General features: G+C 53.3%; 4 protein-coding genes across 4 annotated transcripts; 2 read left to right on the top strand and 2 right to left on the bottom strand.

Annotated features, from left to right (window-relative positions):
* Window positions 1-242: 242 nt before the first annotated feature.
* On the top strand, window positions 243-2,157 carry ATR14 (Cytochrome P450 monooxygenase ATR14; the record flags this gene model as incomplete). The annotated part of the gene is made up of 5 exons (XM_032027919.1): window positions 243-293; window positions 342-434; window positions 485-554; window positions 601-705; window positions 779-834. 5 exons carry the CDS (start codon window positions 243-245, stop codon window positions 832-834), a joined length of 375 nt encoding a protein of 124 aa, XP_031875741.1.
* Window positions 2,158-3,292: 1,135 nt separating this feature from the next.
* Window positions 3,293-5,272, bottom strand: FRE2-2 (Ferric/cupric reductase transmembrane component 2; the record flags this gene model as incomplete). The annotated part of the gene is made up of 1 exon (XM_032027921.1): window positions 3,293-5,272. One exon carries the CDS (start codon window positions 5,270-5,272, stop codon window positions 3,293-3,295), a length of 1,980 nt encoding a protein of 659 aa, XP_031875740.1.
* Window positions 5,273-7,345: 2,073 nt separating this feature from the next.
* ctr4-1 (Copper transport protein ctr4) lies at window positions 7,346-7,978 on the top strand (the record flags this gene model as incomplete). Its single annotated transcript, XM_032027923.2, has 2 exons — window positions 7,346-7,382; window positions 7,503-7,978. 2 exons carry the CDS (start codon window positions 7,346-7,348, stop codon window positions 7,976-7,978), a joined length of 513 nt encoding a protein of 170 aa, XP_031875749.2.
* A 620-nt stretch (window positions 7,979-8,598) lies between these two features.
* CGGC5_v015614 (putative transcriptional regulatory protein) lies at window positions 8,599-11,829 on the bottom strand (the record flags this gene model as incomplete). Its single annotated transcript, XM_032027924.1, has 3 exons — window positions 8,599-10,914; window positions 11,148-11,172; window positions 11,588-11,829. 3 exons carry the CDS (start codon window positions 11,827-11,829, stop codon window positions 8,599-8,601), a joined length of 2,583 nt encoding a protein of 860 aa, XP_031875750.1.
* Between the last annotated feature and the right edge of the window lie 870 nt (window positions 11,830-12,699).

Here is a 12,699-nt window from a genome sequence, read left to right as displayed (position 1 = left end):
CAGGTCTAGTTTTAATTAGTCGGCTCTGATCGCCCACTGCCTGATGATATCCGTTGAGCATATATGAGTTCGAGACGCTGCAATGTTAAAATTGTCTACAGATTTCAAATGACGTTTCTTTGTTAGCTCTTATGGGCACCATCTCCGTTTTCGCACAATCCCGGTTGAATTGAGATAATCCCCTTCTCATAGCATACATCAGCGATTGAATAGTGCTTGAACGTTATTCTGCAATCCACACTATGGAAATCCTCCCAGGACTGACTTGGGCCTCCTGTACTGCCATCTCCATCGTAAGCAGTCATCTATCTCACGTTGTCGCCGACCCCTGATGTTGGCAGGTCATTTTGTATACTGCTTGGGCATGCATATACAATGTCTTCATCCACCCTCTTGCTAGATATCCCGGGCCCTTGTTGGCGAGAATCTCACCAGTAGGTAGTCTCAAACACAGTCTTGACACTTCAGATTGATCCGGATATAGGTATACAGCATCTGGGGCCTTTTCCGAGGACGGTGGCCATTTGATGTCCACCAGCTGCATCTGAAATATGGTCAGTTACCTGCATGATCATGGGAATCAGTCTTGACAATTAATAGGCCCAATCGTCCGAATTATGCCAAATGAGCTTTCCTTCACGGAGCCACAAGCATGGAAGGACATATATGGCCACCGCCAAGGGCACCCCCAATTCCATAAAGACCGTACGTCAAGTTGAGGCACCACATTCGTCCAGAACCTAGGAAATTGGAGAACTAACATTCTGTAGCTATCCAGTGAGATACCTGACGTTGACATATGCTGGAAAGGCTGACACCGGACGCGTGCGCTAATCAATTCCACAGCGTCGGATCCGTGCAGGACATACCGGGATCTACAACATTGACCATGGCTGATGATGCAAACCATACCCGCCAAAGGCGAGCGCTCTCGCACGCCTTTAGCCAGAAGGCATTACTGGAGCAAGAGAGCATCATCCGCGGCTATGTAAATCTCTTCGTCGATAAGCTGAGACCGTTCTCTGACAGCCACACGGCGATCAATATTTGCGACTGGTTCAGTGGGTTTTCATCGATTGATTCCATGGAAAAATCCGTCTAATCACCTGCGTTCAAGACTTCACAACGTTCGATATCATAGGTGACATGGCTTTCGGCGAACCGTTCGGGTGTCTCAAAGACGGTGTCTTCCATTCATGGGTATCCCTCATCACACAGACCATCAAGGCTGGGGCGTACGAGCAGGCTACGAGGCGAATGTTCAAGACCGGAAGTCTTCTGCAGAAGGTGCTTGTTAATCTCATTCCAAGTGATCTCAGAGAGAAAAGATTCCGCCACTTGGAGCTGAGCAGAGAAAAGTGCCTCAAGTAAGGAATTTCCCAGACACCTGCCACTATAACTGCTGACAATAATGGTAGGCGAATTGACGAGGGCCTCCGGAGAGAGCACCGAGATTTTCTATATTACATTCTCCGCCAGAACGAAAAGGGCGGAGTCAGCCAGGACGAGATCATCCTCAACAGCGCCCTGTTCATAGTTGCTGGTTCCGAGACCACAGCTTCTCTTCTCTCGGGCCTGACGATGTGGCTTATGCGCACCCCACACGCGTATAAGAGACTCACGGAAGAGATACGATCCAGTTTTGCATCTGCCGAAGACATGAAGTTCCTGGATCTTCAGAAACTTCCTTACATGAATGCGTGTATTGACGAGGCGTTGCGCATCTTTCCACCTGTGCCGACGGGTCTCACGCGTACTGTGCCGGAGCACGGCGACACCGTTGCCAACCAGTTCCTTCCTGGCGGAACTACGGTATCTGTATACAGCTGGGCAGCGACTCACTCGCCCTACAACTTCTCCCGCCCCAATGACTTCGTTCCGGAGAGATGGATAGAGTCTGCTTTTGCTAGTGAGAACAAGGAATCCAGTCAGCCATTTTCTCTCGGCCCACGAGGATGCATAGGCAGACATCTGAGCTACCTGGAGCTCAGGCTGATACTCGCGAATTTGCTGTGGCACTACGATATCCAGCGTGCGCCTGTTCCCTTGGGAGAAGAAGACATGTGGGACGCAGATGGGGATTTAAAACATGTGAAGGCTTTCAACACATGGAATAAGCCCCCTCTTATGTGCACACTGACCCTTGCACAGAGGTAGTATAGCGTAACATATTCAATTGGAAGCCCACCGGTACCTATCGCGCAAACTCATAGTCTCCCAGCGCGCCCTCCCCGTTTCTGGTTTGACGCAGCACTGCACTCATAGAGCAGTCGGGAGTATTCTAATGGATCACTACGAGTGTCTCTGATAGACTGCCATGTCATCCATGGTCAAACGCGTTGGAGCGATGGAACACCACCGTTAGATGTGTGCTGCCGGAACCTTGATATCTTCGCACGGATTATCTCCCCGGAATAGGAGGCCTTTGCCTCCCTCGCAAGCATAGTTTCGACGCCAAGGTTCCCGGACTACTCTCACCGGAACATTCGTAGAAACGCATGTGATAGCGATGGGCCCAAGTACATGCAATGCTACAGTTCTGAGAGTCAAACTCACCGCACAATCCGGTGTGTTTGGGTGGTCATCCCGCTTCAAACCACAGTGATGTCCCTGGATCATGAGATACCTGCAATGACGAAGCTCGCTTTCTGGCAGGGAATATGGAGATAGAAACGAGCGAGATGCGAGAAGTTCATCGACATGAACCCAAGCCTGCTGGAGGGCAGGTCCGAGGCATGATCATCATCAGACAATTGTGTCAGCCCACGTTCTTCACGATACGCATGTTCCTTTGTGGAATGGCCATGATTCCGACCTGGAAGGGCCTCTGAGCCATGCTGTGAACGCCTGAGTGCAGATAGCCAGACTGATGCCACTCTCAACAATGGCACTATCCAGTCAAGACCATTCTCAAGATGACATAGATGGAGTTACGTCGTTAAATTCTCCGTACCGCTTGTATGTGACCAACGCCTTGACCGCGATGCGCCTCGTTTATGCCTACCACTTCCTATGCAAATGTACGTAATGTCTAGTGTCTGTTAAACTCCTCGTCAAAGAAAAAGGAAGACGACTTCATGGTAAGCCATCCCCAGAAACACGCACAGAATGTGCTGGCTGAGGGATCGAATACGAATGAAAGAAGTCGAAGCAAGTGCCTTGTAATAGTGCTGTACCAACACTTTTGGGTATGTTGCACCGGTCTAAGTCTTCTAGTTATGAAAAATGGTATCAAGACTGATGAATTTGAACAACAAAGCCTCAGGAACCCCGAGCACGTAACCGTCAATCATCACCTTTCCATACGCTCGTCATGGATAAGGGTCACATTATACCGCTCCTCTCCTCTCCATACCCTACTCACTGAGTTGCACTTCGAGACCGCAACACGCATGCCGGACATCAGGCCACCAGGGCCACTGGCAAATACGGCCGTTCTACCAGAGGCAGTATTATCCACGAAGTTCCGAACAATGGTGTCTAGCTGGGGATGCCCAGAGGCTTCGCCGCTCGTCGTCTCCGTCACAACGCGTGACAATACTTGAGCCTGCTTCTCATCGGAACCAGCTGCGTCCTCCGACGTAGATCCAGATTCAGAAGCCTCAATGGCCTTGCTAGATCGGCTCGGGGGTTGACTGCGAGCATCGCGCGTTGCAAAGATGCGGATAACCACCTTTGGACCATCACTGGTCTCTAGGGCATCAAGTTCGGGTTTGATCCAAGCAACGTCGCTCATGTGTCTTACGACCCAGACAAGCTCGAGCTTCCGAGAATTCCCCGAGTGCCTCTTGAGGCTTATCAAAGCCGGAAGAACGTACGTCACTCCAGTACCACCAGCGACGCAGAGAATGTTGACATCCGAGGTGATATTTCGAATGATTGGGTCTCCGTATGGCCCCGTCAGTATCACTGGCGTCGTGGGCGCAGCATGTTCCTTGTCGCCGGAGAGGGCGGCAAGCTTTCGTGCGGCGATCTCGGCCACCTTTCTGGTCTCGCCGCCCTTGGCACGGAAAATGTATGAATGCTTCGTCTTTCCGTTCACCGTCAGGGGCGCGTTAAGAGGAGTGAACGGGTGAGACTGCCAAATACTGCTTTCGGAGAAACACAGATAGAAGTGCTGGCCGATGTGCCATGCGTCATGAGGATGTTCGAAGTCGAGTCGGACGACATCGCCGTCCTCCGCGTCCGGGAAAATCGTCAAGGCAGCCTGGGCAGCAGAGAAGCCCATGCCCTTGCCCTCGATGAAGTTATGGTGTAGTAGAGCCGTTCTGATACCACGGGCAGCGCGATCCAGGAACCAAAGAACGAGAGATGGAATCATAAAGCACTCGAGATTCTTCCAGTGACCGATACAAGCTCCAATGTATAGCATTGCAAGAACATAGTGAGACTTCCGGAAGAACTCATATCCCGTCAGACGAATAACCGGAGGCAGACTTAGGACGTAGAGTGCCATGAGGAAGAACAGGGCGATGCAGCCCCAGATCATGTATAGCTGGGAGATCCACTCATTTGCGACGGACGGTTGAGGCTGGTACAGTCGAACTTCGACCACTAACCACGCGATAGTGTGCAGACTTGACTGAATGACAATGATGTATCCTAGCCAGCGGTGAAGGAAGTTGAAGTTCTGGTAGGGGACTCCGGTGAGAAGAGAGAGGATCGACTCTCTGGTAGCAAAGAGAACGGTCAAGGGCGTGAGAGCGTAGGCAAGGATTCCGAGACGATCAGACCAGGGGCCGAGAGAAGTTCGAGTGTTGTAGACCCCTGGCATTTTCTTGACGGGCGTTACCCAAGTGGTGTAGATCATGCCGACGAAGGAGAAAACCAGAAGGTAACCAGCCAATACGGTCAGGATTAATACCTGAAGACGCGTGGTGCGTCCAAAGATGGGTCGGACACAGTCGGGAAGGAGATAGCGGTTAACCGCAGAAGAGGTGGCTTGGCGGAGGCGGTGGACGAAGCTCTTGCTCGCGCGTGTGTCTTCTAGGAGGGCAGCACGAAGGACGTCTTCCTCGGAGAGGGATGGAATGGCCCGTCTTCCAATGGCCCAGATCAAAAGAATGCCGCCAATGATGATCCATAGAATACCAACGTATAACATACCCCGGTCGTGGGAGCCGTAAACAAGATCAAGATATGCGCATGATCCAGCATCGTTGGTGCAGGGGACAGCTCGGTCTGCATAACCCCAATGAGGCTCTAAGGACGAGGCTTCGCTGAGGTTCTGGATATGGCGAGCTGCCAACTGGCTCCTAAGATGATAGTCCATTCTGTAAGAGATGCCCAGCTTGTCGGTAGGTCGGCGCCTGAAATGGGGGCAAGCTTGCGAGACGTCAGCGCTCAGCGCCGTCTACGTAGGTTGACTTGCAGCGCAATGTAGGGTTGCATAAAGAACGAGGCCGTTCGCGTGTCGTTCTGCCGTCGCGAAGTATTGCCGAGGAAAGGAGGCTTGATGGCGAGATAGTGAGGAAGTAGGATGACGATAATCGAGCGAGGACTGTGCTGTATTGCCGACGATGGTCGTGGCGTGGGAAAAACCTAATACGGGAGCTGTTGGTCGTTCTGGGACGAGAGACTTTGAGATGACGGTGGACTAGATAGCGACATCCGGCGACGCATTTCTCTTAAGGCCCAGGGGACGATGTGGCAACGGTACTAGGTAAGTACCGTCGCATTCTCTGCATGGGAAAAACGGGACGAGGCGGGATTTGAGAGAGTTTATGGGGTTGGTCAGTTAATGTAAGGGTCTTGGTATGTTTCCGGGTTGGGGCGGCTCCGCGGTGTTTCGATCCGGGATGAGAAGCGGAGTTATCTTGATAGCCATATGCCCCATACTAGGGCCGCTTCGGCGGTTGTTGACTTTCTTTTTGAGCAAGTTTGTGTGTCATCAAGAATGGGAGAGCTATGATGAGCCAGTTGGCTAAGGTCCAGACCCAGGCTGGAGCCCGCGGTGAAGGGAGAGACAGGGCCTGGCCATGGCGAGGTCCATGGATGAAAGCCGTGTGGTTCTGCCTTGACGCAGAGCAACAGCGGGGTTCATCCACGTCCTCGCTGAGCAAGGCTTGAGGCCATATCAATCACATCAGCGGAGGATGGACTGAGACATTGAAGAAGCAATATCCGGCTAGGGACTGACCGTAGTGAAGCAGGTGAATCCACAGGACGCACTGATATGTCGCTGTTGGTCTTAAGATGGGAGCCAAGAAGTTAGCTGACCCGATCCAGAAACACGGAACTTGAAGTGAGGGAAACGTGGAATGAGCAAGTCCGAAGTGAGCATCTTTGAGCAAGTTTCTGCCGGAAAGCGGGCCCGGGCCGGGGGCGTCGATCCACTAAGGAGGCCGCAGTGGGGTTGGCACGGACACTACACTACGGGAACACTGAACAGGTGCGATTCCAAGGCCCACTTGTTCTCCATAGAAGAAGTTGAGGCTCAGAGCGCATTCACATTTCTTCTTGCACCTTGATAGCATCAATAAGATGCGCCATGCCAGATTCCTGCCCCTACCACTCTGCTCTAATTATCTCATGGTGGTGTTTGAGCAAGTGCATCGCGCTACATTTTTCAATTGCAGTTTGAATTGTCAACTTTGAATAGGTTGCCCAGCGGGAAACGGTACCCACCCGCATCTGTCCACGGTTTTTCGTGGTACCTTTTCCGTACTATATGGAGGTACCTTACGCAGTTAACCTCCGAACCGGCTTAGCGTGAGCAAGTTAGAGGGTCCCCTCCGCGCTCACCTCACGATGGCCAGTGGCAACCCAACTTGGCAATTCGACTTGGCAAAGCACCTGTCACTGCCACCTCAACTCTGATTTCTTCTGCCACCAATCATAAAGTCACTTCTCTAAGGGCACGTCAACTCTCCAGTCCCAAATCTGGACCCTTGTTCCCGCCTGTCTTGAAACTTGCGCACCACTTAGCTTACCAGGATCGACTCCCCCGCGACCCAGAGCTTCTGCTGGTCGCGTTTCCCACTGTTCGGTTCACCCGAACCCACTGCATGTCTGCTTGCTGCCGAACTCGCCCGTGCATCTTTCCTCTCGTTGCGGGGCATTTTAATCCTCTCGCTCACCCTGCGCTCCAACCTTTCAGCCTTCCGTCTTCGCATAGATAATAAGCCACCCCGGCCCCGACTCCTCCCTGCGGCGCCGGTCGTATGAGCTGCCACCGTCCCCGATCGAATTGCGCTTTGCTACCACCACTCAGAAACCGAACATCGCAACCTTCTGGGGCTGAAGTTCCTGCAACTTCAGAATCGACACGCTACGGAAATAGAGCCACAGACCTCGCGGCATAATGGATCACAGCTCTATGAGCAGTTCCTCGGCGGACTGCAAGATGTCCATGCTGTGGAACTGGTACACAGTTGACGCTTGTGCGTATAACCAACCTACCTAATGGGCACTGACTGCCTAGCCTACCTTATACGAGCATGCTCGCAATTGTGTGACATCTCAACCTCGAACGAATTCTCGCTGACCTTTGCCCCTGACAGGCTTCCTTGCCGAATCGTGGCAGATCAAAAATGCCGGCATGTTCGCTGCCAGCTGTATCGGCGTCGGTCTCCTCACTGTTTTCCTCGAAGTCTTTCGCAGACTGGGCAAAGAATACGATGCCCTCATTCAACGCCAGTTCCAAGCACGCGCTGCTGAGCTGCAAGCTCGCATCCCGAAAGAAACCAATTGCTGCGACCCTCCCGCCGTCGTGGCGCCTCAGACGCTCGTCTTCCGCGCATCCCCCCTGCAACAATTTATTCGCTCAATAATTCACGCCGCCACCTTCGGCCTGGCCTACATCGTCATGTTGCTGGCAATGTATTACAACGGATACCTCATCATCTCAATCATCATCGGAGCCGGCCTGGGCAAGTTCCTGTGCGACTGGCTTGTCTGCCGCATCACCCTCGACGCACCAACAGCACCAGGTCCAAAGGCTCCAGGCATTGAGGAGCCAAGTGTGTGCTGTGGCTGATAAATCCTGCTACCCTACATGTTGTATACATCTTTTCAGCGGTGTTGTGGCGCATGATCATAAGGCATTGTCGCGTTGCGATCGGTCAGGCTCGGACGGGGGACTGGGAAATATTTTGCTGTCTAATGCCCAGCAGACACTTGGGTTGGCTACGAAGCAAATAATGAATATATACCCTTCATTTTATTGACAAATGCCTCAGCGCAACCTTGTTGTATCATAGGATTCTCACCCCGTCAGATCCTCAGTAGGCAGTTCTCCAATACCCAGCATCCGCCCGCCCCATACTAGTAACACAACTTCAAACCGATCAAAAGCTTCGGCTTCAAATGCTTGTTCTTCGAATTTTCAACAGCTGTAGCTCAACAACTGTTGGACTGAGACCAGTCGCCCAGGGTCTGAGACAACCGTGAGATCCGTCATTATCATACACACATACTTGCATAGTCAACCCTTGATTGAGTCAACCCATCTTACCTACAAACACAAAACAGACAGGTATCGGGCTAATGCAAGAACTAAAATAATTACCTGGCCATGCGTTACGTTGCCAGAACAGCACTCAACCAGCAGCACGCTAATCGAAAACCACCCCCCTAATTCCAATGTTCGGGTGTGATTCATGTGAGAAATTTAGCTCCCTCCTGCTTAAAGAGCCAGTCGCTGTTCGCGTCCACCATAAAATTCGTAATGTTGAATTCGTTGCCCGGAGGAGCTGGTCCGCTGGAGCCGCCGTTCTCGCTGTTTGCATCAACCCCCGATGATGCTCCATTTTGCCCACTGGGCCCGCCAGCCGCATGCTGGATACCGGCGATGTTCTCATTGCCTACCGGCAAACGTGGCACATTGAAAAAGTCAAAGACATCCAAATACTCGAGCTCATTTGGCGCCGGTGTTCGTGCGGGCGTAACGCTTGGTAAGCGGCTGTGGTTGGGCACCCCGTTCGCGCGAGGCTGCCGCGAAATCAGAAAGTCGAGGTCAAAAGCCGTCCGGCGCATGTCGGCTAGTATCTTGACTGAGCTCGGGGTGACGCCGTCTCCCTGTCGCTCGCTGTCGCGGTGTTCGTCCAAGACGCGTTGTAGAAGGCCGCAATAGCGCGCTGCCACTGGCCAATATCTCCCCATCTCGCGAAGGGTTTCCACGAAAAACTGGATTTGAGGTGAGAGTTTGTGTTCTACGGTTGACCCGTGGACTAAGAGCAAACGAGAGGCCACCCAGAGTGTAAATGCGAAAGGGGGACCCAGCTTCGCCAGCAGGCCATTGTTCACGACGAATTCGCCTAGTGCGGCTATGTTCTCGACTGCGCCGTGGCATCTCTGTGAAGCACTGTAAGAAGGGGTGAATATAGGAGACCGGGTCGTTGGATATGCCGCTGACGAGTGCAGTCTGATGACTGCTGTGTGGTATGTGGCGTGTAGCATGACCCAGCCACAGTTGAGCGTCTTATTGCCAGGCTGGAACAATTTCGCCATATTGCCGTATTCACCGGGGAGACCGAATTTCCACGATGTGAGCATGTTGTCCAACTCCTTGTACCGCATTTGCCACTGCTCAACATCGCTCAACGCACTGATATCCACAGGCTGCTTCAAGAACTTGTGGATCTTGGAGAGGATGGCCAAGATCTCAATGTAATACGAGAAAGCACCGAGATTCTCCGGCTTGTTGATGTCATACTCGGGGTTCGTATCCTCAGGATGGTCTTGCGTACGAAACCACCGCGTCTCGACCTTTTGGTTCTTGATCCACAAATCATCTCTGCAGGGCAATGTGCGGTCGATTTCTTTATCATCAAGTGCGAACTCGAAGGCGGTTGCCAATGTGGCATAGCGATCCAGAAGATATATCATCCAGAATAGCCGCCGTCGTGACTCTTCTTCGATGAAGTCCTTTGGCTCCGGGAGAATCATGGCCCTCAATGTATAAATTGATGTAAAGTTGGGCGAGACTGAGAAGGATGTGCTCTCAACAGCCAAACCCAGTTGCACAACCGATCTTGTGATCAAAGCCATGATATTCCACCCTGGCGGGCCATTGCTGCTCCCTGATAGATCGAGGGCCAGAATCACCAACGCTTGGAGAGCCTTAACCGAAGAATTTTCCATGCCATACAGCAAGACTCTTTGTTTGGATATGGAATGATAGTGCTGCCGGCTGTCCTCCGTGAGTCTCGAATCGGTTGAGTAGCGCAGGGTGGTGGCTACGATGGCGTGGAGAAGGATGCGATCGGTCTCTTCAAGAGTGGAGGGTCCGAATAGAGAATCAAGGGTCGTTTTCCTGTGCAGAATCGGGCACCATGTGTTGATGTGCTTGAAATATAGGTCTACCAGGGCATAGAGCAAGTCGTAAGGTGGAAGCTCTTGATCTGGTGTAGTTGAGGTCTGACTCTGGGCCATTGGAACGTCAGGCGAGTGGAGTTGCGTCTGGTTCGTGCCGTAGTACTCTTGAGCCGCACTGCTTGGGTGGGACATGGCAGCCACATGGCTCGGAGGTGCGGGCATACTGCTCATGGGCATCTGCCCCTGAAATTCATGCATTGAAGGCGTCGGGGGAGGCATGCCAAACTCCATAGACTGCGTTGAGGGCGGATAAGTGGACGGCTTTTGCAAGAAGAGGGCAGTCTCAGCCTGTGGCGTCCTGATCGACTCTGACGGGCGAAACAAATTCGCGGCTTCTCGTGGAGTGCCGTGGTCACTGGGTAGACTTGGGTTGCTGTTTCGTATACTTGGCGCCGTGCCATTGTGTTGGCTGGAAGTCAGAGTTGCCTGAAGGATCTCGGCATGCGCTCTGAGGATTTCCTCGAGCTTATCCAGGCGTTGCTCAAGTTCCCGGCCGTAGCCTGCGCGAAGTCCAGGCTTCTTACGCTCCTTGTATTCGCAAAGAGCACCATTGCGACTACACCAGCCGCAGGAAGGCTGGCCACGGTCGCATTTTACCTGTAAAGCCGAGGTCGGTCAGCTGCAGCGCCCTTGCGTCTTCCAACGGATGCCTATAAGGCCGCAAATCAAAATGAACAACGCGGTGTACGCTTTGAGCTTGCCAACACTACGGTGGTAATGAAGGTACCACGACGGAGGATCGAGGAGAAACTGGGTACAGCAACTGTGGAGGTGGGTAAGGGGGAAATGGAGGGGAGCGGAAAAGGAAGCTGAAGTGGACGCAACGGTACCTTTCTTTGCTTACACAGCTCGCACCTTGGAATTGGGTTGTTAGCTTCGGTATTTTGCTCGGAAGGCACATGCTCTGGAGACGGTGACATGGGGAAGACGGGGACGGCAGAGCACAAGGGGCATATCAGAGACAAGCAGGCGGGTAAGAGCAGGAATGAGGCGGCGAGGTGTGTGGGGGGGGGGGGGGGGATATCAGACAGAGAGGCGAGGCAGGTATCCAGAAAACGGGCAAGGCTCTGACTTGGTTTAAACAAAGACAAAGCACAGTAAAGGTAGGGCAGGAAGGACGGAGCAGAGCGAGTACGGGACGGTCAACCTAAGCAAGGTTGTTGTTGGGCAGTGACGGGATTGGGATAGGGATAGAATGGAGACAGGACGGAAGGAGAAGTAAGTGGACGGGCAAGGGGAATGGAACGGAACAGAACAGTGAATGACTTACGAGACAGATATGGGTCTCTTGCGCTTCCCAAGACGGGTGACATCCTGATCGTCCTGGTCGAGATCGTTTTCATCAGCGCTATGCAGCTGGTTGCCGTCGTCAGAGTCCTGGTCGTTCAGGGACTGGGTCTGGAATTGGGTCTGCGACTGGTTCTGGTCCTGGTTCAGATTCTGGAGAGACTTGGTGGTGTTGGCTGCAGGCGGTGACCGGCTGCTGAGAGCGTGTCCGCCATTGTGCTGCATCCTCAGGTGCGCGGGTCGGATGGGCGACGCGACGCAGCGCAAGGCAGTCGTCGGGTGCGCGGGTGCAAGGCAAGGCAAGATGCGTGGTTGGGTATGACGCGCGCAGCGAGGGCGGCAAATTCGCTGGAGTTGCAGGCGTTTGTGCGATTCGCAACGCAAACTTCGGGAGAAGCTTGGGAAGCTCGGGGTAATGTTGAGCAGAGGGTGGGAAAAAAAGGGCACAGGAACAGGAGGCTGGGGCGGAGGGCAAGAGGAGGCTCGGGGTATTTTTGTTTTTCGTCCCACACGTGCCGCAGGCCGAACAGAAGAAAATGATGTGACAACCCCGGACGGCAGCAGTGGACAGGGAATGGAATGGCGGCGAGGGGAAGGTGGATGAGGGGAGGGAATTCGGGGGAGGGGAAGCGAAGCGGAGAGGCCCGCGAGGGGTGCGGAGGTGAGTGTGGAGGCGGAGAAGAAACGGGCGCCTCGGATTGGACAGACTCCAACAGATGGAATGCCAAAACTCCTGGGCACCTACGCGGTAAGCAAACTGTGGAGGCCACGCGGACAGAATATGGAGGTGGCTTGAGATCCGTCATCTGGCGGCTGCGCCAGGCCGAGGCAAGGAAATTCCATTGCCTACCTTAGGTACGACCACACTGCAGTAACATAGCCGCAAATGGCAGGCTCCACGTGATAAATCACGAGATGACACAACTGTGGCCGCCATGTGCGATCCGCCGGCGCCGGGCAGACCTGGACGGGAGTCGTGGTGCGGAGACGGCTACCGCCGGCCTCCTAAGTCGGGCTGCGACCGGACCTGGAGTCCTCCGCAGTGGAGGAAAGCACCTGTTGATGCCTCAGGAGAAGCAGCCTACCTATCCAAAG

Source organism: Colletotrichum fructicola (assembly GCF_000319635.2).
Source record: "Colletotrichum fructicola Nara gc5 chromosome Unknown KSG_Nara_v1_contig10, whole genome shotgun sequence".
Lineage (NCBI taxonomy): Eukaryota > Fungi > Ascomycota > Sordariomycetes > Glomerellales > Glomerellaceae > Colletotrichum > Colletotrichum fructicola.
The sequence above is the reverse complement of the archived record's forward strand: the minus strand, read 5'-3'. Positions and strand labels throughout refer to the sequence as shown.